The following is a 24,549-nucleotide window of genomic DNA, read 5'->3' on the forward strand; positions in this document are numbered from 1 at the left end:
TAGATAGGAAGTGATGTAGAATAGAGCCAGGCGATTAGTCAAGAACGCAATCCTGACAACCACTGTTTACCTAGCAACCATACGTTTTCTTTGACCGCTCAAGTTCTCTCAAAACAATTAAGACTTTATTGCCATCTAGCGGGCTGGAGTGCAATGCAGGCAATCGTTTGGGAACTGGCTAAAAAAACGGGAGCGCCTCAGAAAATGTAGGACGTTAACACATAGTGAAAGTCCAGGCTTCTGTGCAGGTGTTGCTCTTCAGTTTGTAAAGTGTGCTATGAATAAGAGACATCTACAAAAATTCCATGCAGACAGTGTTGACCCAGTGAAACAATACTAATTAAATCATTCATGTGCCTTAGTGTGCATGTTTCTGTGTCCAAGTAAAAAGAATACCAGAAACTGCATTTCTCAATTTACAAACTCCATTTGCAATATTCTTATGTATCGAATGTGTTGAAAACTCATTTCAACCACCCAGCTTGATATGCAAATCAAGTCTTTTATTTTAAAAAACAGCAGTTGTAAACAGGAAAATGAGATCAAATGCGCGATGGACAGTTGTTATGGCCAGCAGAAATGTTTAACTGTACACAGAGGAATATAATTCTACTTGATGATAAAAGATGAACAACTAAGTCAGTTCAGATAATTACAAAGATAACAGACAATGACTGAAATTAACAGGTAGAGACAAAACACAAAGGTTTCACTGATGTGATCGACAAGCAACAGGAGCACAGTAATGTAGTATGAAAAACATTGCTGAAGGAATGAATGAAGGTGAGAATGTAGATGGAGCATCAGAGCAGAGATTTTCACTGGTGCTTTTTCCTCCTCAACGCCGTAGACTCACTCCGTCCCTCGCTAAACTACTGATCCCTTTTTCCTTTTGCTCCCTACGCTCATGTCACGGGAGGCGTGTGTGTGGGGGACAGGCTTCATTTGCCCAGCACAGTGGCCAGCAGGGCCATGCGGATGTACATGCCATTCTCTGCCTGACGGAAATACGTTGCCCGTGGGTCCGTGTCTACCTCTGGGCTGCAGAAACGTGATGTAAACCAAAGGGTAAACAGCATGTGAAAGAAACAGAAATAAAATCACCACCAGAGCAGCTGTGCTGGTGAACTGAACGAGAGATAGACAACTGTAATCCTGAGACTATACTAAACAATTATTAAACGCTGACAAATTACACACTTTAGCACTGAACACTAAACACCAGGACACTCTTTTTAGTCTCTTAGCTGAGCAGTGTTTTGGCTTAAAGCTTCAATACTGATCATTAGCTGACATTCACAGTCTACAGCCTGTACCATAACTGAAGACTGAAACCTAGGCTGAGTGGACAGATGGTTTGATCTCCACAACATCTAGACTACAGATAAGGAAAAACAGTGTCTTCAGCAGTACCTGATCTCGTTGACTCTGGGCAGAGGATGCATAACAACCATCTTCCTTTTGGCTGCCGTCATGATGTGAGGCGTCAGGATGAACTGACCAAAACACTGTCGGGGAAAAAACATCAATATTTCAAACAAACCCAGTGAGAAAATCTAAGCGGGAATGGCCTCCCTGCTGCAGTGCTGTGGTGTGTAGCCATGTCTTACCGCTTTGTACTCCTCCTCAGAGGCAAAGCGCTCCTTCTGAATCCTGGTCATGTACAGGACATCTGTTTCAGGAAGCGCCTCTTCAATGCTATCAAACTCCTCCTGTTAACACAAACCAACCAATACACAACACTTATCATCGCCACACAACCCATCTGTCAGTCTGAACACATGTTGAGAGAAAAAGGTAAGGACAGTATAAGTTAGCAAATCAGAATTTATAACATTTCATGTATTTGGATACAATTTCAAAATACGACTTAAGCTATTGCTAACAGTGGTCATCAAATGCCGGAACCAGCACGTCAGCTATTTTGACTGGGTGAAACGCTCACCTGCTTGATGCCTTTCGAGGCCACAAAGTCGAGGATTTCTGCAGGCATGTGGAGGTTTTTGGGGGCAACATAGCGCATGGTTATTCTGTACTGGGTGAGGAGCTTGGCAAGGGAGTGCACAGTGCGGCCATGTTTCAGATCACCCACCATCGTGATCTGAAAACCAATCACACAGTCAGTGTATCAGATCGCCCACCACTACAAACCAAAAACAGTGTTTTTAATCACACACCACTGTGGTCTATGGAATGTAAATGCAGATAAAATAGGTAGCTTTTTTTTGGAGAAAAAGGCCAAAATTGTATTAAGAGTCTCATCTTTGATTTGAGTTACAAGACTCAAGAAGGCAACTCGTACTGCATCAAGTAATACCAGGCAGTTTAAACAGTTAACAAAATTCAACTTGAAAACCTCCAGTATAAAGAAAACTCTGGCAAAACATGTCCATAGCCGTATTTGTATGTGGCTAAGGTCTGAGTTGCCATGGAGACGCTGACAGACTTGGCACACGCTCAGCAGTGTGAACTTACGGTCATGCCGTTGACTGTGCCCAGCTCCTCTCTGATGGTGAAGACGTCCAGTAGAGCCTGAGTGGGGTGCTCTCCCACTCCATCCCCTGCATTGATCACTGGCTTCCTGCAGTGCTTGGCTGCCAGCTGAACGTTATATTATGTAATATTATGCAAGAAAATATATATTAACATAATATTATCTAAGAAAATATTTATTTGGTTATATGACCGCTGAAAGAGCAGAAACATTTGTTATTTGGAAAAAAAAAAATAAATTGAAAGGTCTATGATGATAAACTACTGTTACTGTTATGCTTGCTGGCATGGTGCATTTCTCCATGATTCCAGAAACTGGACAGACAACCAACTCTAGCAAGGAGATCTCTCAGGCAGAACAAATTCAAACTTTTCAAACGGTACCGTCGCTGAATCTCACCTCCACTGCTCCTGGTGTCGGGTGGCGCAGGACCAACACGTCGGCATAGCAACTCATGGTCTGTACAGAGTCGGCCAGAGACTCGCCTTTCTGGGTGGAGGACGTGGACTCGCCGAAGTGGACGACGGAGCCCCCCAACCGCTGCATTGCTGCGGCAAAGGAGCTGCTAGTTCTGGTGCTGACCTCATAGAACATGGAGGCCATGACTTTACCCTGCAGTACGACAACCAAGAACAGGTTCACATTTACAACATTGCACCCAGGAAAGGAGCATCAAACTCTGACATTTTATTTCATGAGTCATGACAAAACTAGCAACAACTAGCAAAAATCAGTCGGTGCAATCACCATCGGTGAATTAAAGATCTGTATCACAAGGGTGACCACCTTCTCCTTAATCTGAACCACGTGGTCACTGGACTATAACAACATCAAATAAACTACTGTTCCATGTCAGGTCTTAAGTCTGCGTTGCTGGACAGACTAGGCAATTTTCAGAAGGCCAACACTTGAGCTGTTCTGGGCTATAAGAGGCAGTGAGATCACTGTGTGAGTGATAAGGCTGAGGAGCCTGTTTATCATTAAAGAACACACCTGGTCCCTACCATCACAGGGCCCCAGGGAAACTCCTCCTTTCCGCTTACGACACAAAAACAAAAAAACACCCAGTCTCCTACCTTCACCAACACGCTTACACTCAAACAAACACAAACACACTCACACACACAGCCTGTGAATTAGGCCCTGGCAACAACTCTCCACCTGAAATGTATATTCTTAGGTCTTTTGGGCTGTTTGACAAACACAAGAGAGTTGTTGTTTTGAGGGCTCTAGTGTGTTTACAAAATGTGCCTTTGTGAATGTGCAAAGCATTTTCCCGTTTAGTCAGAGAGGAGACGATGGTTAAAAACAAACTGTCCATTCAGAGACCCCTCAACACCTGACTGCTCCTGATGTTTTACAAAACGTCAAAACAAGGGAATAAACGTTTTCTGAGAACGACAACTTGCCTTTAAAATGTCCAAGCTTCTTTCTTTCTGCACCATCAGGCGGAAATTGTGAGCCACGTTGAACAGGTGTGAAATCTGAAATGACAAGCGGGACAAACTGGGTCTTCTAATCCATTTACGCCAAGACATCAAACACTGCACAAACTCTGGTTCAAAGAGTTAAAGAAATGCTGATTTGCATAATGGGATATTAAGGATACCAAATGATTTTTCACCCCACATATTTTCACTGAAAAAAAAAAAAAATCACTAAACTGTTCAGAATACCGGTCCAATATCTCCCAAAGCAACCAAACCCAAACAACTATCAGGAAATTGAACAATGTGAAATTGGAGGCTTTTGTGGAGTACTGCAGAAAAAGAGAGAGAGGGGGCAGGAGTTTATGATTTAACAGACGGCAGGAGACAGGTTCAGTTGACTATAAACAATCTGTTACCTGTTCCTTAGAGAACTGCTGCACAGACAGGACATGCTGTCCCACCAGTGGGTGGAGAAGGGGAGAGACCTGCAGGTGAGGCAGGACCTGGGGCTGGCCAGCCTGGGGTGACAGGATCCTGGCCAAGGGAGGAGGGTGAGCGTACGCTTCTGCCGGTGGTACCATGTCTGAAAACAGAGTAAAGGTGGAGATGGCACTCAACACAGCTATCCACAGCCACTGTCCAGTACAATTGGGTTAGTCTGGTTAATCTATATTTTATAGTAATGAGTTATTCCACAGACTCAAAGTTTAGTCAAGATTTTCAGTAAGAAAAAAGGAGACAAACGTCTCATTTTGAATTCTGGCTTCAACAAATAACTTGAATGTTTACAGCAAGGGTTTTCAACCAGGAATTCATAAGATCATGATGGAAATGTCAATGTCAAATTAAATTCACTCAGTTCAAATCTCAAGGGGTACTGGAGGGAAATGATTTGGAGTGATGGGGTTTAGCTGGAAGAAAAGGTTGAGAACCCTTGGTTTAGAGCAACATTTTCTGTATAGAATCAGAGAGATGGGCTATCTACAAAATTGGACAAGATAGGACAACCAGACACACATCTGAAGAACAGAACCAGAGAGAGAACCCAGCCCCAAAAAACTGAAGGGAAAACAAACAAAATCAAAAAGGCCACCACCTTCCTCAGCAAGACAACGCTCTGTACAGATATGTAGAGAAAACTAAGAACTACACTGGGAACAGATGAACAAGAAGGAGAAAAAAAACCAAAACAAAACAAAAAAAAAAAACATGCAGGCAAAGCAGTTAGAGCAATGCAAAGGTGTTCAACATTTTAATTCAACATTTTACTGTCATTTCAATGCCATTTGGCAGAAGCGTTTGTGGAGGGCTATGCTGGTTTGTAAAAGCAGGGACAGGAGAGCGCCGACAGATCACAGACTGACAGAAGGAGCAGGGAGGCTGAGGGTTAACACCAGGAAGAGAAACTTCACTACAGTAAACATCAAACCTGAGTCATAAGCTCTTCTCAACATTTTCTCCTCTTCAGCTGCTCAGACAGGGTGGCAGAAACACATGTTAGAAGACAGCTCTGACAGGCCACCATTAAAACATTTAAAAGTCTGGTGACATTATGGCACTGAGGCAGATCAGCTCAGAGACCCTATTCAGAATCAACATGAATGTGCTGCTCATGATCACTGTCCCACGAACGGGTCCTGAAATTATGACTCAACAGGCGCTTTAGAATCTCAACACTCTTAACACTGATCCTAAACACTTAGCTTTTAAACTCATATTGACATGATTACAAATTAGAAATCATGGAATAGAATCAGTCGTCAGTCATCACTGATTGTCAAGCTACCTATTGATCACCATGCATATTGCTCATAATATACATCAATACTGAATAATTAGTCCATTTTCATTGTATACACTCATTCAGGTCGACACTGATTTTTTTTCCCCCCCTCAAAACATACAAAGACATTTGTTCACACTCTGTAGTATTCTCTCAGTGAGAGGCCCAATCTCAGGACACCAAGAGGGAATGATTCAGAGTGCATATGTAAATTACTCTACAATGATTGTGTTTCCAATAAAGGGGCTTTATACAAAGCCTGTTACCAATGGTATGAAGCAACTGTTTTGAGGAGGATTCTGCTACACCTGCAGGACAAAAACTGAAAACTGTCACTTTAGAAACAGTGCGAGCTGAAATATCTGTATATAAACACTGGGAGAGAATTTGTTCCCTCTGAAAGCAGTTGGTATACTCCAGCAGACAGAGACAGACAGACAATGGCATTCTGAGTTAGCTAACAGCAGCACTGCAAGCCAACTGAAGCACTGTTCCAATCTGAAACAAAAGCCTTTCAGTTTAAACTAGAGCTTCTGGCACTGAGAAGTAAACTCTAGAAGATAGATAGAGGTGCTGAAAACAGTATTGCAACAGTGATTCAGCTGGCACATAGAAGCAGACATATACTGAGGCTTGAGTAAAAGCCTGAACTCAAAACATATAATATGACATTTATACATTAGTGTATTTCTATGAGGAGAGTATACAGTGGACAACATTTGTTTAATCAGCATCTACAGTGGGTAACATTCATACAGTGAGTGTGTATAGTGGGTAACATTCATATAGCCTGTCTGTTTTGTGTCTGGGTTGAAGTTGAAGGCCGCGGTACCTGGGGGCAGGCCAGGATCAGAGGAGCGGTGAACGCGGGGTGGGAGCATGTATCTGCCATCTCCCACTGCCCTGCGTGGGCTGGGGGCACGGGCACGGAGGGCATCAGAAGGAGCAGCCTGGCGGGGGCTCTGTGTAGACAACACACACACACACTGTAAGTGTAACACTTAAAGACAACATTTGTAGTGCATCTACAAATGCACAAGTACATTCTGGGAGAGACTATGAGGTGGACATGGTGTTGAGAGTGTTACCAGTGGGACATCCTTCACAGGCTCAGAGGCTGCTACACTGACTGGCCAAGTCTTCACGTCCTCTCCATACCCCGGAAGTACGAGAACCTGAGACCAGAAAAAGTAATCTCTCAAATAAAAGCACATTTTTTCCCCCAAGACACACTCCACGGACAGACAATGAGTTGGGAGTTTGAAGAGCATTCACCTGTCCGTCAATGTAAGCGACCTCTCCTCTCAAGACGACCCTCCTGACCTTGCCCTTCACCTTCATGCCTTCAAAGGGCGTCCACTTGGATTTAGTGAACTGCATATGTTTGGGAATGACCCACTCTTGCTCCAAATCCACCTGGAGGGTTAAGGAGATGTTTTGCTTTTTTAACTTTAGTTCTGTGGAAATGGCGGTTTGAAGGACTTGCTAAATTACAAATCCAGATTATGTATTATTTTACAGCTCTAACTGTGGTCTCAGTTACAGATGAGATTTCGAATACATGACATGACAGAGGCAACAGTACTGGCCTGGACTCCATTTAGTTAAAGAAAACAACAACAACAACAAAAAAAATAAGTCATCCACATCCACATGAAGGAACACAGCATGGGAGCCAGGTTACAGTAGGTCAATCCTCAGTTATAGGTTAGAGTGCTGTACCTCCACATAGGTGTTCTCCTGAGGTGGAAGGGAGAATATTTTGATGGGGTTCTCATAAAGTCTCTTGATGATGTCATCGATGGTGAGTCGTCCCTCGCTCACAGCGGTCAGCAGCAGGGGCAGCATGGTCTCCAGGCCTGGGTAACCTGGGGGGGGCTTCTCAGAGTTCTTCTCTTCCACAGAATGAGGCGCTGGAATTCCCCAAAAAACAACAAAAATATTGAACTTAACTATTTAAATCAACCTTACAGCACAGGGCGAGGCAGAGGAAAACAAGATCTTTCTCACCGTGGTCTGTGGCAAAGCAGTCAATGATGTCCAGATTTTCCCATAATGCCTCCATGTCCTCACGCGTTCCCAGCATGGGCCGTACCTGGGCCCTGCCTTCCCCAATGTTGGGCACATTCTCCTCACACAGGAAGAGATGGTGCGGAGCCACCTCACATGTCACCTGTATCCCCCTCTGTTTGGCTGCTCGGATGATCAGGATCTAGGAAATGAAGGTCCATACAGAGACCGGTTCAAAGCTGTACAAACCTGAAAAAACAGCATTGAAAGGGCAAACTATTCTGCCTTACCTCCTCTTTCTTGGCAACGTGGCAGATATGGACCGATCTCTGGTAGAGCTGGGCGACCATGAGGATGGCAGCTACCGTCTGCTTCTCAGCGTGGGCCACAATGGGCAACTGCTTTGGCCACTTCTCAAAGTGCTGCGTTCAAACAGAACAACCACAACCACAACCACGTTAGCCGCTCCGGTTTCTCAATGAGCCGTCGTATCCTGAAGGGTAGGCTTCTGGTTTCTGACTCACCTCCATCCATAGAGAAACGTTGTCCATTTTCAGTGTGGAGTACGTGTCGTTTAAGTACATCTTGAGTCCGGCTGCAGAGTGTGCGAGGGATGGGAGAATGGCGGCGTTATCAGAGGCAGCTCCCAGAAACAGGGCATAGTCACAGCGACATCCTGCCTTGGCAAGCTGAAACCGGTCAAATAGATCAAGTCAACTGATAAGTCCTGGACACACTGGCTGGGCATGTACAAACCTCTGATTCTCTATGGGCTTGTGGCTCGTTTGAAAGACTGTTAGAAGTGCAAAGGCAGGATAATTTATTCCTTTGAGTGCCAGACCGAGGGATTTCTAGGGAAAAATACTCTCAATACAACTTTCAAAACCAGTAAATTGTATGGGTTACAATCTTACCACTACAGAGCCCAGAGTCCAGCAATTAACACGCTGACTTGCTAGCTAAATTTTTTATCAGGGACAAAGGTCATTCATCCTCGAGCTCTGGAAATCATAATGAAGCACTTTAAAACCAGACATAAAAATGCGTATTCAAGTATTAATCCTGCTTGACTATCCCTTGGGAAAGAGTAACAGTGACATAAGAGTGCCCTATAGAAATGCATAAGAGAATACCCAAGTAAGAATACTCTTTAAATGAATGTGCTGAACTCATAATTACCTTTTGGGCCATGGCGAGGGAGTTGGGGTCTACGATGGCAGGGTTGGTGTTGGGCATGGCACACACCATGGTGATGCCGCCTGCCAGGGCAGCGGCAGTCCCAGAGGAGAAATCTTCTTTGTGAGTGGCACCAGGTTCGCGGAGGTGGACATGCACATCAATGAGGCCTACAATAAAGCAAATGACAAAAACAAAAATGTCACCCACACACTCTCAGGCATCACTCTACAAAATCACTCCTACCACAAACTGTAGACCACCCGTGTTCCTGTCCTCACCAGGCAGACGAATGAGCTTCTGTGAGGTCATGCAGTCAACATGAGTCTTGACAGGTGGGGCTTGTCCAATCTGCTTCAGTGCCTGTAGGTAAAACATTCAGTTCAATTGGACAGTCTATGCAACTTTCTGTAGGAACTTCATTATTTTAAGCAATGTGTTTGAGGTTGAACAGTACAAGGCATAATCTTTATCATATAAACCTTCTCCAACTTTTTGAAAAGTAAAACAATCACATTTTTATATCCCCTGAAGTATTTGATCCTATACCTCTACAAAAAGAAAAAAAAAAAAATTAGGAACTAGTTTGTATCTGACTCAAAATCCTTCATCCTGACCTGAACAAAGAGCTTGGTACACTTGATGTCAATGATGAGGGGGACTGAGTAGTCGACAGCCATGCGACGCGTGCGATATCCTTTGGTCACGAAGGAGGACAGGCGTCTTCCCCCAGAATTCCTCATGGACAGGTTAATGACCAAGTCAAAATGGTTCTCCTCGAGATAGTCCATGATGTTCCTCTGTTTCTCCTTACTGGGACAGTCACTCTCTTCCTCAAAAGGCCAGTCCACTGCCGTCACCTACACACAGCAAAAGGCACAGAATCTCTCTCCAACCATGGCCGTGATCTTATCAGAACCAGTGAAGAATCCCGCTGTAGGGCATTTGTCAGTTACATAACTTCCATCACCATCAAGACACATTTGAGAGGTTTAACTGCACTGGTCCACACAGTCTCTCGAACCACACACTCAGGCATGTTTACAAAAGTTATTTGCCCTAAGAGATCAACATTTCTGGAGTGAGGTAGTGTACAACTCTGTAGACCCATAAGACAGTAGTTCTTTACTCTGGTCCCTGTAGACCCATAAGACAGTAGTTCTTTACTTTGGTTCCTGTGGTGGCATAAGACAGTTCTTTACTCTGAATCTGGTGTCGGAGTGCTGAGCCAGAGCAGAAGTATGCAGATGTATGGGTCCACAGGAACTGTCGACCTGTTATTCAACCCTTGGGTTTGAGCAGCTGTACCGATGTTGGGGTTAGACTGCCTCAAGCAGTGCAGTGGATTTCAGAAACACTGCCCCAACGTTGACCTAGTACTTATGGAAACTTCTGGACACTAACTATGCTGTACAAAGATTGACACATGGCTGCAGGGCCCTTTACCTTGACTCCATGTTCAGTGTAGAAATCAGCTGTTCCGAGGCTGGCATACAGATTATAGCCCAAACTCTCCAAGGCCTGCACCGTGGGCAGCAGCTCACTCTTATTCTAAAAAAAAAAAAAAAAAAAAAGAAAGAAACAACCTGCGGTTCCCATGTGGTAGACGAATGAGCGTAGTTTAAGCAGTAGGTCTGGACTGAAGAGCACTGAAACTCCACCACAGTCTTTACCTTGAAGGTGCCGATGGACAGGAGGATGTTTTTCTTGGGGATTTTGAAGCCAGTGCTGAGCATGGCTTTCAGATAGGCCTCATAGCGGTTCTCTCCAAAACACGCAACTTCTCCGGTACTGGTCATCTCCACACCCAGCACCACATCAGCTCGAGCCAGCCGAGAGAACGAGAACTGAGGCACCTTCAGACACAGTCAAAAAACCCTCTGACAGGAATTCAACACTGGCGCACGTTTATCCACAACGCAAACACTTAGGCAGCTCTATGCTGAATTCAGGTAGACACATAGCATTCATACAACAAATCAAACTAGAGTAAGTCTGCCTACATGTACATATGAAGGCACAAACAACCCTGCACACGTGTTATCTATCAGGACACACTCTAGGCTGAGATTGTGATAAGGAGTCTCCTCTTCAACTGGGGAAAAACAAAACTATGGGACAAATTCAGCAGCAAATTCGTTACCTTGACTCCCACGATGCCGACGCCTTTCATCAACCCAACAGGTTCCACCTCCTCTCCCATGATCACCTGTGTTGCCAGAGCAACCAGGTCCACACCCAGTGTCTTGGAGACAAAAGGGAAAGAGCGGGAGACACGGACGTTGCACTCGATCACCTTTAGCTGGTCGTCCTGTCACGAACAGAAGCATGACACACTAATGTGAGAACAGAAAAAAGTAAACAGAAACTAGAACACAGTAATCATGATTTGTTTAACAGTTGTTGAAATGTTGGGATCCGATATAGAAAATGGCAGGCTGAATAATAATTAGAAAACACTTAAGTGGAGGTAAACATGCACGTTTTTTCCCAAGTTAACAGGGGGTGATGAGGGAAGGTATAATTGCATGCATCTAGCTTTTTTGTCAAAGTTTATCATTTTTTCTTGTACAAATCCTGACCCTGATATTGTAAGGTGGGTCAATCACAGCATGCTCTCAGGTCTCACCTTGGCTATAAGCTGCAGGTTAAACGGTCCAGTGACCTGTAGCTCCTGTCCAATGGCGTAGACAATCAGTTTTATGCGCTCCATGGTCTTCTGGTTAATGTCCTGAGGAGGGGTGACAAGCGTTGCATCCCCAGAATGCACCCCAGCATTCTCCACGTGTTCTGACACCGCTATGGCAATGACTATACCATCACACGCAACAGCATCAACGTCTATCTCCTATAGGTAAGGGGAAAAATTACATCTCACACACATTTTAAACACAAAACCCCATACAAACATACAACACTTATTTCAGCACACAGCACATGGGTCTCATAACCAGATAATTAAAAGATCATTTGTGCTTCAGCTTCAAAAAGGTATAATTACGGACTGTATCCTTACAAAGCACCATCACAGAATTTGTCTTTAGGGCATTCTACACACCACACATTCATTTTACTACAGCTGGTTTCATATGTCCAGCCACGCTCCACCACCATAAAAAAAGTTTAAAAATACTAATTGTGATTTAACTGTAAGAGAGACGCAGTATGGACTTATAGCACTACAGACTAGATTAGAGAGAGGCAGTACTGACCTTTGCCTCCTGGATGAATTTGGAGATGACGACTGGTTGCTCCTTAGAGACAGCCACGGCGTTACTAAGGAACTTCTCCAGGTCGCTGTCTGAGTAAGCCACATTCATGGCCGCTCCGCTCAGCACATACGAGGGCCTGACCAGGCACGGGTAGCCCACCATCTCGCAGAACCGCATGGCAGACTGGCCAGACAGGACGACAGGTCAAGGGTCAAAGCTAGGCAGTTTCAAGAACTCAAAGACCCCTAGAGTTGGAAACTTATACAAGGGCGGGTCAAACTGAGCAGTCAGTCTTAGAACAGGCTTTGTTTGATCCCACACATGATTAGTGATGGAAGTTTGAGCTTTCAGCTTCACCTTACCTCAGTATCAGAGAGCTCTTTCCAGCGCGGCTGACTGATGCCAATGGTGTCCAGCATTCGGGAAAACTTGAAGCGGTTCTCAGCAGAGTCGATGAACTCGGGGGAGGTGCCAAGGATCCTGCATTGCTGTCGATGTAGAGCCATGGCGATATTGTTGGGTAACTGGCCGCCCATGGACAGAATAATGCCCTCAGGGTTCTCCATCTCATAGATGTCCATCACCACCTGAGACAGGAGAACACCGCCAGCTATAACTCATACAGGTACAACTTCTACACATTATATATATCTAGGCTCTTCTACACTTTCTAGCTGTTACACATCTACATTTTTGAGTTTTTGTTGGATTCTTGGGAGCACAATCATTCTCTAAGCTCTTTGATTCAGGTAAGCGGTGAGTATTTACCTCAAAGGAGATTTCATCAAAGTACAGTCGGTTGCACATGTCGTAATCTGTGCTGACAGTTTCTGGGTTATAGTTCACCATGATTGTTTTGTAACCCATCTGAAAAAAAAAAAAACAGGCAAAATTTGGATCAACATGATGTACAGGAATAGTGTTTGTCCAACCCCCAAATCAGTGCTACATTTGATACACTACCAAGACAGTTTAAGCAGGATGAGATTAACATCTTTAGTGTACAATACAGGACACAGTCTCAACGTTCAGACTGTTCAACTATCGTCCTAAAATCCAGAAATCCTACTGCTTTAGACTTATGCCAATCAAGTCACTGACAGAAGATCGCAAATGCCAGTTCTACGATGAAAAAAAAAACCAAAGATCTGCTAGACAAACTCGCTGGTGTGACTTACCTTTCTGAGTTCCATGATGCAGCCCACAGCACACCAGTCAAACTCCACACTGCTGCCTATGCGGTACACTCCTGAGCCAATCACCATCACGTGGGCCTGCTCAAACTTCAGGTCGCTCTCCGTGCCGTGGTAGGTCAGGTACAGGTAGTTGGTCTGGGCGGGCCACTCTGCGGCCACCGTGTCAATCTGCTTCACCACAGGCAAGATCTGCCAATCATGTCGCAGCTTCCTCACAGCCAGCTCAGTGCTACGGCAACAGAGAAGGGACGGAGTTACACTTTTGGGGAAACACTCAGTGAAAACTGCCCACATTGTTAACGAATACTTCTTACTACAGCCACTTTGTTATTTCATCTTTGTGTCTTTCACCTTTGTACGGCCAAGGCTATCTGCTTGTCGGAGAAGCCGAGCTGCTTGGCTTTCCTCATCACCTCCGGAGGCATGGTGCTCTCATCCTGATTGTATGTTTCCAGAAGTTTCTCATGGTCAGCGATGTTCTTCATCTTGTGTAGGAACCAGCGATCGATCTTGGTCAGCTTATACAGTTGGTCCACGGTGTAGCCAGCACGAAGGGCAGCCGCCAGGACAAATATACGCTTGTCTGTCGGGGTCTTCAACTCCTACAGGAGAAATGAGAAACTTTTGCTTTACACACAGCCAAGAGGTATTGTGTTTATACAACCACTATCACTCAAAGCTTCATTCAAAACCCACTCAAAATGTGGTTTGTCTCCTGTGTTTTCACCACTTTTTCCTCTTTCACACTGAAACAAGAAGAGTACTTGGGTTGAGACTGAAAGGCAGACCTCATCAGACACTGGTTTAATGGTGTGGTCAAAGCCAACACAGTTCTCGTCCACCATCCTCAGAGCTTTCTGGAAGGCCTCTTCAAAACTCCGGCCTATGGCCATCACCTCCCCTACAGACAAACACAAAGCAAAAGGGATGAGGTCATGACATAATGCATTTGATACGCTGGAATATGAATGTTGGAAAGCATACAATCCCATTCTGCTTTAGAGTAGAACTCACAAAATATACGGCATAATATATGAGTGTTTCTAAAGGGAACATAATGCAAATCCCTAAATCCAATAATGCAAATCCCTAAAATAGCTCGATTTGTATGAAGTAGACTAGTTGAACTCTCTTCATTCAGAAGAAAGAAACAGAAAAGAAGTAGAATTCCATTCGTGAATTTTTCTACAATTTAAACTTCTGAACTGTTTGGGGAAGTGAGCCGTTACCAACACTCTTCATGGAGCTGCCGATGTTGGTGCTGACACGCAGAAATTTACTCAGGTCCCAGCGAGGGACCTTCACCACACAGTAATCCAGACTGGGCTCAAAGTTAGCTGTCGTAGAATTTGTCACAGAATTTCTGCAATCCAAATAAGCACAGCCTTCATTTCCAAAAACTATACATCAGTGAGTTCTTTTCTTACTGACTTAAACCAGAGTGTCCATAAACTGTTACTGCAGAAGAAGTCTTTGTCACGTAAACAAGACTGACAAGAAAGACCCAGAGAAAGTGAGGAAAAGTGAGATTTAGAGAAACCCACTTCAGGACAGGCAATGGAATGCCCAGGCCCAGTTTGGCAGCGACATAGGCAAGAGGGTAACCAGTAGCCTTGCTGGCCAAGGCGGAACTCCGGGACAGACGAGCATTCACCTCAATGATGTAATACTGTTCAAATCAAAACACACATACACTTAGTACATCAACAAAACTATTCATTCTACTCGGAACTTCAACTGGTAATTCCATTTGGTAAGAGATGGGGAAAAATGCAGTTAAGCAGTATCAAAACATATTAAACATTCAGTCATACAAAATAAACCATGGGACAGAAAAGCCATGGTACAGACAGCATTTACATAACAAAGACCTTCATCTCGCTGAAACACTTTGACAGTGTTTGACACTCACCTGCTCAGACTCTGGATTCAGTGCATACTGGATGTTGCATTCTCCCACGATGCCCAGGTGGCGGATGACTTTAATGGCAGTGTTCCTGAGCATGTTATACTCATAATCATTCAGTGTCTGACTGGGCGCCACCACAATGGACTCGCCTGTGTGGATCCCCAGGGGGTCCACGTTCTCCATATTACAAACCTGACCACAGGGCAAAAAGAAAAAAAAACAATTTTATCTTAACCCAAGAACGCTATAGCCAAGGTCACAGTTAAGGCCTTTAATATTGGTTTTAATAACAGATCTGGGTGTTTTGGGTCTGATTTGAGGGCAATGACTGAGTCCTACCGTCACACAGTTGTCGTAGGCATCCCTGACCACCTCATACTCAATTTCCTTCCAGCCTTTCAGCGATTTGTCGATCAGGACTTGGGAGGTGTGAGCAAAGGCCTGAGTGACCAGTGCAGTCAGCTCCTCTCGGTTGTTGGCGAAGCCTGATCCCAGTCCACCCAGCGCAAAAGCAGAGCGCACCAGTACAGGGTAACCCAACCTCTCAGCTGCCGCTATCGCCTGGACAGAAAGAGAGTGAAAGAGAGAGAAAAAAAAGAATTACACACAGTAAACATGAACACACGACAAAACACGAGGGCTGTACAATATGAAAAAAGTACGCCACGTGGGGTAAACTAGTTGGATATTGTAATGACATTATGTTGTGATACAACAGCGATTAGTGTACCATTTCAATGTGTCTCTGATTGTACGTGCTATGAGTATAGAGAGGTGTCGGGAGGTTATAAAGCTATTTCCAGAGCTGTGACGAGAGCACTAAACACAGTTGCAGAAGGAAACAGTAGTTAAGCGACAAATAACACATCACACTCACCTGCTCCACTGACAGTGCTGCTTCACTGGGGGCCACATGCTCATTTATCTCCTCCATTTTCTCTACAAAGACCTTCCTGTCCTCTGTCATCTCGATAGAGGCCACAGGCGTCCCCAGCACACGCACATTATACTTCTCCAGAATGCCCCGTTTGGTCAGCTCCACGCCACAGTTCAGAGCCGTCTGACCCCCAAATGTGAGCATGACTCCGTCCGGCCGCTCGTTCTTGATCACCTGGAGGGACAAAACAACACAAAACAAAAAAAACCCACAATAAAGTTAAACCAAGACCCAGGCTGATTTTTAATCTGCTTCTGTAGAAGTTTCCAGAGAGAAGTACACATAACCACACAACTCAAAATACGGGCATCGTCTTTCTGATCTTAACATATCCATTACACAGGACTTCCAGAAGACTGTGGTTCCTCTAGCACCTGGAAAGTCTCTTTCTTTATTTTCTAAAGACCAGAATTAGTTTCTGTGACCAGAAGGACCATTAGACTCCCCTGGTATTTTCTTTCCACTCACCTGAGTCACGTATTCTGGTGTGATGGGCAAAAAATACACTTTATCAGCGAGGCCTTTTGAGGTCTGCACTGTGGCGATGTTAGGGTTAATGAGGACAGTCTGGATGTTCTCCTCTTTCAAAGCTTTTATGGCCTGAGGACATCAGAAGACAAATCCTTCAGATCATTTATCTATATAAAGAAATACCAGTACCTAGTCTGAGTGTCACAAACTGTTCCTGAACCATGATGAGAGTTTATAAAAAAAACCTTTTACATCTTTACTAGTACACTCCTGGAACACACAGGCACCGATCTATACTTTTACTGTTATTACATCTACACAGGTATTTTTACTTGTCACAGAAATGTACTTTTTCAAATGAAAAATATATACATATCTACATCAGATGAAGTGATATAGAAATGTGACCCTTGCAGGCCTACGAGTGATGATGCGGCTGTTTCTGTGTAGGACCTTACCTGAGATCCAGAGTAGTCAAACTCTCCAGCCTGTCCGATGGACAGTCCTCCTGAGCCGAGAATCAGAACCTTACGAGGCCGAACAACGTCCTCTGGCCTGGGAGAGCCAGGGAAGGTCAGATGTTCAGTCAGCCTTTGCTTCACTGCAAGATTGAGAGAGAAGTAAGACAATATCACATATTCGTATTGAATTAACCTAAAGCTTTTTATTTAACATTAATGAAGTTCTATACAATTTAGAGTCTAAAGAAGCAGAGGGAAAAACACAGAATGAGCCTGCAGCTCACCGGATTTGTCAGTCTTGTCCTCTTTGAAGTCTCTGACTGTGTCCAAAAAGACATCAAACAGGCTGTTCAGGTCAGTGGGTCCTGCCATGTGTTCAGGGTGGAACTGAACACTGAAAACGACAAGTAACAAGGAGACATTTACAACTGCACCAGAAAGCAAGTTGTGTGCTGCATCATTCAAGGTGCAGAGCATTTTCAGCATAAACACTGCAACATGGTCATCCTGTAAACCAATCCAATCTTCACCTATCTGAACTTGGCCTTGGATTCAGACTATTCAGAAAAACTTGGCCTTGGATTTAGATTGTTCAGATGAACACACTGTCAAGATCAGAGGAACCACTTTGTGGCGGTAGTGGGATTATTTTAATTCTTAACTGTTCGGGCGTCAGGTGAAATCCACCACCACTCAGAGTAGTTAAAAATAAATTTATTATAATAATAAATATCAATGATGCTGGCTTAGCTATAGTAAACTGAACACAACAAACACAGCTATTTAATTATTTATTTATTTATCTAAAGAAAATAATTCCAGATAGCAATCTTCCAAGATGCGTTGTATTCCATGAGTCATCAAGTGATAAAATGTTAACTTACAACATGGATGATTATTGAACAATTCTAAAATATTAACTAGTATGAAGTTCTCCACTCTCCCAGCTGAGAATGAAGGGTTCTGAGATGTGTAAGTGGTAATAACTGAGGGGACATGGATGCTCTTGTCAATACTGGAAGCCCTGAGTTTGGATGCGGACACTGAAGGATGTCTGCGTTATCTTTTAGCAGTTACCTTTATCTCTAAGGATCAGCCTCTGTCTCTGATACCATTAGTCCAGTCAATCTTGACTACTTTGTAAAACCGGGTTAAAAAAAAAAAAACTATAGCGAGTAAAAGGAAGAGACTGGCTGTACCTGAAAAGCGGTTTTGTGTTGTGAACAATGCCTTCACTAGTGTGATCGTTGGCATTGGTGAAGAGGATGTCCCAGTCTACAGGCAACGTACTGGGGTCCACAGCAAAGCCGTGGTTCTGTGAGGTGATGAAACAGCGCTGGGTGTCCTTATGGACACAGGGCTGGTTATGACCTCGGTTTCCATACCTAAACAAAAACATGATCACATGGTTTCCATACCTGAACACATAAACATGTTCAAATGATACACCATCAGGACCTCCTTCTTCCGGGGCATGTGACTAACATTCAGCATCCAGCCTTCACCTTGTTTTTTATATATATATATATATAAAAATAAATAATGTACTCTGTCCATGCCCTCAGTAAACCCCAACTGTCCAGTAGCCAGAAATTCCTTGGAGCACATACAGGCATCTAATCTGGCCTTGACTTTGACTCTCTCAGGAGTCAAACAAAAACAAACTAGTCTGTCCTCATCTCCCCCAGGCACCTTATCTAAACGCCAGACTGCTGTGCTAAGCATAAAATCACATTTTACAAGACACTGCTCTCACAGAGCAGTAAAGCTATCTGCTGGCTCTCCTCATGTCTGTCCTCAGCAGGCTTCTAGGGCCAGGCAGCACTCTCTCTCTCCAGAGGGGCACACTGCTCCAACGGTACTACTGCGAATGCTGGTGCGGACTGCCTCTTAGTTCTCAGATATCCAACAATTAAAACCTGACTACAGGTTTCTAGTTTTCCTGACTCTCTCATGCCTTCACTTGCTGACAGGACATGCTGAATGATTACAGCTGAAACTGGGATGTGAGGTTAAAATAGGTTAAGCTGAGGGACTGTGTCTGGTCAAACGACAAACCAAGCAAGAAATCCTCACACAGGGCTAGAGCTGTGAACAGTCTGTGGGAAAATGACTGCGGCGATCAGTCAGTCAGTAGCTACAGGACTTACTTCATCTTGTAGGTCTTTGCTCCAATGACCAGAGATAGCAGCTGGTGGCCGAGGCAAATACCAAACACGGGTTTGGGGTTATCCACACATGCCACCCTCCGCACATTCTCAATCGTCTCCCTACAGAACTGGGGGTCACCAGGACCATTACTAATAAATAGTCCGTCAAAGTCTGGGAAGACATGGAGAGACAGAGTAAAACAATTTCAGAGCACAACTTTGTCTGAGAGTCAAACAAACTCCCAGTTCCTAACACTCACTTAAATGACTGAGCTTCAAGAATTTGCAGTACTTTACTAAGATCAAACAAATACAAAGGTGCAGTATAAGCACATTTATATTCTCTCTCCTGTAATGCTCCGAGTTAATCCTTAACATGACCAAAGTTTAACCCAAAACACATTTCTTCCTTAGGTTTTCCTGACTCCCTAATGGTTTTTGACTAGCTTCCGTTTTTTTTTGTTGTTGTTTTTTAAGTGACATGTTTGTTATTTGCTTAGGGCATGTGTATATTAGGTGTGTGATGGTCCACCTAACAGACACCTCTGTACTTGCTGTATGCTATGACCTGTTTTCAGATTAGTAACTGTACTTTCACCTTTCTGTTATGTTTTCCAGCATAAAAAGGGGTGGGGGGTGACAGCAGAGTGTCCCAGTGTTGACTAACCTTTGGAATCCAGGGGGTGATCCCAGGGAACCACAGTGACCTGAGCTCCTCTCTGACACAGGCAGCGGATCTGATTGTACTTGATCCCACAATCCACTGCAGTGATCCGCATGCTTCCCTCAGCATTGAAAACTCTTGGTTCCTGTTCAGACATTATCAAAATGTTCAACAATTGATTAATGCATGCAGAGCTTGAGAGTGCTCTGAGGGCACTACTAGAGAAACTGACAGAGAAGGAGTACAAATTTTCTAAAGCCCTGAAATGAACTCTACCTTCATGGCCACTTCTTTGACAAGATTTCTGGCGTCAGGATTGTCAAATGGAATGCTATCAGCAGGGGTTCCCTCTACCACCAGTTTGCCCAACATGGTCCCCTTCTCCCGGATTTTCTTTGTCAGACATCGGGTGTCCACACCTACAACAAAACAGAAACATCACCCAGCGTTTTAGACTTTACTCACTCACTCATTATCTAAGCCGCTTATCCTAATTAGGGTTGCAAGGGGGGTGCTGCAGCCTATCCCAGCATTCATTGGGCGAAAGGCAGGGAAACACCCTGGACAGGTCACCAGTCCATTGCAGTGTTGTAGACTTTGCTACAGCAAATCAAGTTACTGTTATACCTATGAAGTTAGTTCATATTTCAAAAGTTAACAAAATGAGAAAATGACACTTTTTTTTTTTACATGGCATTGTGCCACAAAGTGCGGGCCTGTACTCACCCTCCAGTCCAGGGATGCCCTGTTCTTTCAGCCACTGGTCCAGAGACAAGGCTGAGCTCCAGTGACTGGGATTCTGCGACACCTCCCCAACAACGAGGGCAGACACATGGATTCTGGAGGATTCAAACCACTGGGGTAGGGAGTGGGGGGTGTCAGGTAACAACCTTCCACATAACTGTTGTTTGGCAGTAGTGTACTTGATATGTATAAATCAGAGTGTGGTTTTTGAATTATGATTTTTTTAAAAAATGGAACAGGGTAACCCAACAAGAGTAGATAAGCAGTGCTTTGGTACCTTGCTGAGTCCAAACTCTCCAGCTTCTTCCTTGGGCACCCCATAGTTGCCAACCAGTGGGTAGGTTAGAGTCAGAATCTGGGCCTTGTATGAAGGATCAGTCAGGGCCTCAGGATAGCCCACCATCCCGGTCTGAAAGACTGGGGAACAGAGTGTAGTACTCAGGCTTTTAGAAGACACACAATTTCAACACACAGCAGGGTAGGGGGCTGGGGATGGGCATGCATGTGGTGTAGGGGAAATTCTGTGAAGTTGATTGTTTACTGTTAATATTAATTATGCTCAAAGACCTCAGACAAGCAACCCTTACTAAACTACGTCTAAATGCTTTTGATGGTCCCAATTTTCTTTTTTAAACCCATTTTATTCCCTTGGAGAAGTTTAGTGATACTCATTATAAACTATAATAATTATACAATAAAATAAATATTTTAAGTATTGATAAACCATATGCCTTTCACAGTTGATTTCTTGATTATGAAATTGGATTAGAGCACCTGAAGTTACGTGGGATCCAACTTCAGATTTAATGCCAATCAGTTAGACGCATGGATGTGGGATGATGACTTCATTCATATTTGCAGAACTAACAATTCGTAAGTATGCGTTATAGAATTTAATGCGACGCGTTTCACATTTAAATTAAGACTAAACTTAAATACGTACATTTCATTACCATTATTGTAACTTGTTTATTATCGTATGATGAGATGCGTGCTCAAACGGTCAACGATTGACTGGTATGCTCAACACGAAGATCGAGGATTCTCGCAGGACTAAAAGCATCCACAAGTTTCAACGTGATAGGTTTACTGGGAGCTTTGAAATATTCAGCGCGAAAGTAGAGCACAAAATTACAGAATTGCGTCACACAAACAGAGCAGCTTTTCAGAGTTTATTCAGACTTTGGATCTAACTACCTGATTATTAGCGGTCTAAGAAACAGAGCCATACATCAATGAATAAATTATTTTCCGATTTGAGACTTACCAACTTCACCAGACACTGAAGTATTGGCCCCAAAAAGGCGGCCTTTGAACGTGGTTCCGTCCTCTAATATCAAGGATGCCATTTTCACCTTCATATTTGATTAAAAGTTTTCGTTCAAATACCCTGAGAGTTACTTTGCCTAATTCACCGCTTTACCTTGGTCTCTTTGTCGGGTCGACTTGAACTATCCTATTAAGGACCTGACCCACGTGCTAACCTGTACCTCAACGATACCAGCGTTAGGGCTAAAAAAATGGATGTCTGCTGGCATAAAATGGCAGAAAACGATGTCGAGTAATGACGAGCGTCAAATAAGAGAGCAGCGAAATTCAATTTCTTGAGTGATGTTTAATGTCGAAAAAGATGTTGTCTGGTATTGAAGTCAGGTCCACACTGCTCTGTCCGGCGGCCACAGCAGTGTGGAACCTTACATCTGCGCACACTTCGCTCAAATAGGATGTGTGCAACTGCGTCGGCATGACGTATGAGCAAGGGGAGACGCCGGCACGGAAGATGCCGTCTGTTCTATCCGTGATGGGCGGAGCGATTCTTCCAGAAAATTTGTGAACCAAGTTTCCGTGTTTCAAAACGTTTGTTTTCCGGTTCAAGAGAGATGCCTGCTGGCCGTAAAGAAATCAGTACACTTGCTCCCATGCTATAGCTTCCCTTGTTTTAGGTAAAGCGTTCCCCTACCCACCCCTACTACCATTCAAGTGTACGCCTACGTCAGTATCCATGTATGTCTCATCTTTCTGTTTGTTATATAAACAAGACGTTATCATGTAATGCAGAAAATGGCATAAACTCAGAAAATAGGTCTGAAAATTTACGAGGAGTGCAATGTGGGCAACAAGCACAGGACACATTTGGTTTTTCTATTATTTAGTTCTTAATTTGCAGAGAAACAAATTTAACAGTATGAAATACCAGGCTGTACACATTTGGTGTGTTTTGTGGTAAACTGAGACTACTACATGCCCAACATATTGTCTACGCTCTTATTAACTTGTGTTTGTTTTGCCATATTGTCAAAAAGAAGACAGGAATGATTTTGACCGTGGTAACATTCATGTAACTAAGAGACAGAATGAATGTAAGATGGCACGGAATACTGAAAGGCTTTTAACTACAAAAAAGTGCTCAGTTCTACTGAGCTTGCCTGTTATCGCCTAGCTTTTGAGAAGATGGGTTCCCTTGACATTGCCAGCAGAGATGAATATTTTAGGGTAAGTGTATGGAATGCATTACGGAGCATTTGTATCACTTCTAAGATTTTGGGAGTTTGTAAAGTATGCTGAGATTTTCTCTAAACTGGTCTCAGATCAGTAGCTTAACAGTAAAATACCTTAATTGTGATATAGCTTCAATGTAAAGTAGCTTTAGGAATAACTCTTAACAGGCCGTGATTTGAATGAAGGTAAAAATCAGGTGTATTGTCTAAGCCTACAGTTAAAGGCAGTGGGACTTCTGCACTGCCAGACTGAACCCTCACTAAAATCTACCACTGGCAGCCCTGCACACAAAGCAGCTGAAGAGGGTAGACAGCTTACAAAAACAGGGAGACTATGGTTAGCTTTTTTAATATGTTTGAAACTGTACTAATAGATTTTACCAAGTTTGGCAAAAGTCTTCCGTTTATTTTATGTTTAATCCTCTTTGTTCATTCAATCTCTTAATTGCAATATCCTTGCTGAGAGTCATTAAATCATTTACTAAACACTAATAAATGTTATTATTTTCCTCTCAGGTGCAATTTTGCCATTCACTGTGCCATAGATGAAAACTCTTTCTTGGTTGTTTACCTAGACTGCACCATTTGTACGTGGTGTAACACATCCGACTCATCACATCTGCCAAAGAATGCTGTTATTATATATGAAATGTGGAGACACGTTTAGTCTCATTGGTCTTCATCTGACAAAACTGAGCAGGTACTGGATCTGATCATTAACACAAGGTTTCATCACAATTCCAAACCAAAACAGCTTTTTGTTAACTTTACTAAGATTTACAATAACACATAATTAGAAGTGGGCAGAATGTCCTAATTCCAGTCAGTTTTTAGAGGGCTCATAACTCATGGGTATTAGTAGCAATAGAACAATCATACCATGTATAAAATTTCCATGGCCTCTTTATAGTGAAACTGTGGGCGTGTGGAAAGCCACACTGACCATTAATCCTTGACCACAGCCCACATTGCCATTGTTCCTTCCCTATCAGGTCTGTACTTAACTGTAACCCTAACTCTGCTCTGGCATTTTCTAATGGATAGAACAGATTCTTAGAGCACAATAATCCACTCTTTTAAAGGAGCTATTTTTGAGACTATAGCGATGGACCAGTCCAAGTGCACAACTTTGACTTACTACACTCCAAAATTAATGAACATATTAACCTCGTTGCTTTGATTGTTTTGCCTGGACCATTGTACTATTACCATAACTGGAAACAGGAATTTGACCCTGCTCAACAGCTGTCATCCTTGTGGATTCAAGTTAACCAGGCCAAAGACCACAGAAAACAGTTCATCCAGCAAGGGTGCAGTGTGGAGCAGACTAAATGAGGACATGAACAAGGAAAAGGTGTAAGTGCTAATCAGTTTATGAGTTTGTTAAACTGGTGATTAATGAGCCAGTGACAAC

General features: G+C 43.5%; 1 protein-coding gene across 2 annotated transcripts; it reads right to left on the reverse strand.

Annotated features, from left to right (window-relative positions):
- Positions 1–515: 515 nt before the first annotated feature.
- cad (carbamoyl-phosphate synthetase 2, aspartate transcarbamylase, and dihydroorotase) lies at positions 516–22,293 on the reverse strand. Of its 2 annotated transcripts, XM_030770600.1 has the most exons (44): positions 21,905–22,293; positions 20,915–21,054; positions 20,620–20,749; positions 20,170–20,312; positions 19,897–20,038; positions 19,230–19,401; positions 18,279–18,464; positions 17,364–17,473; positions 17,077–17,219; positions 16,616–16,747; positions 16,088–16,321; positions 15,550–15,771; positions 15,214–15,402; positions 14,846–14,970; positions 14,531–14,664; positions 14,090–14,202; positions 13,653–13,903; positions 13,284–13,530; positions 12,874–12,972; positions 12,468–12,692; positions 12,106–12,288; positions 11,523–11,741; positions 11,037–11,204; positions 10,567–10,749; positions 10,340–10,444; positions 9,511–9,753; positions 9,175–9,256; positions 8,897–9,063; positions 8,242–8,406; positions 8,008–8,139; positions 7,718–7,919; positions 7,430–7,620; positions 6,983–7,123; positions 6,814–6,882; positions 6,540–6,657; positions 5,354–5,392; positions 4,341–4,507; positions 3,904–3,978; positions 2,894–3,106; positions 2,476–2,601; positions 1,946–2,101; positions 1,611–1,712; positions 1,414–1,508; positions 516–1,041 (listed from the first exon to the last, which is right to left on the reverse strand). In XM_030770600.1, exons 1-44 carry the CDS (start codon positions 21,996–21,998, stop codon positions 942–944), a joined length of 6,672 nt encoding a protein of 2,223 aa, XP_030626460.1. In that variant the 5' UTR covers positions 21,999–22,293; the 3' UTR covers positions 516–941. The 2 variants fall into 2 exon arrangements, with proteins under 2 accessions (XP_030626460.1, XP_030626459.1); XM_030770599.1 differs by lacking the exon at positions 5,354–5,392 and having other exon boundaries at positions 6,540–6,673; positions 6,779–6,882.
- Between the last annotated feature and the right edge of the window lie 2,256 nt (positions 22,294–24,549).

The sequence above is a fragment of the Chanos chanos genome, chromosome 4 (assembly GCF_902362185.1).
Source record: "Chanos chanos chromosome 4, fChaCha1.1, whole genome shotgun sequence".
NCBI lineage: Eukaryota > Metazoa > Chordata > Actinopteri > Gonorynchiformes > Chanidae > Chanos > Chanos chanos.

Coding starts and splice junctions, on each gene's coding strand:
- cad (XM_030770599.1), bottom strand. CDS start 21,998: ATGAAGGTGAAAATGGCATCCTTGATATTAGAGGACGGAACCACGTTC. Junction 10,750..11,036: donor TCGGCATCGTGGGAGTCAAG/GTAACGAATTTG, acceptor CTGTGTCTGAAG/GTGCCTCAGTTCTCGTTCTC. Junction 1,042..1,413: donor CCCAGAGTCAACGAGATCAG/GTACTGCTGAAG, acceptor ACGTTTCTGCAG/CCCAGAGGTAGACACGGACC.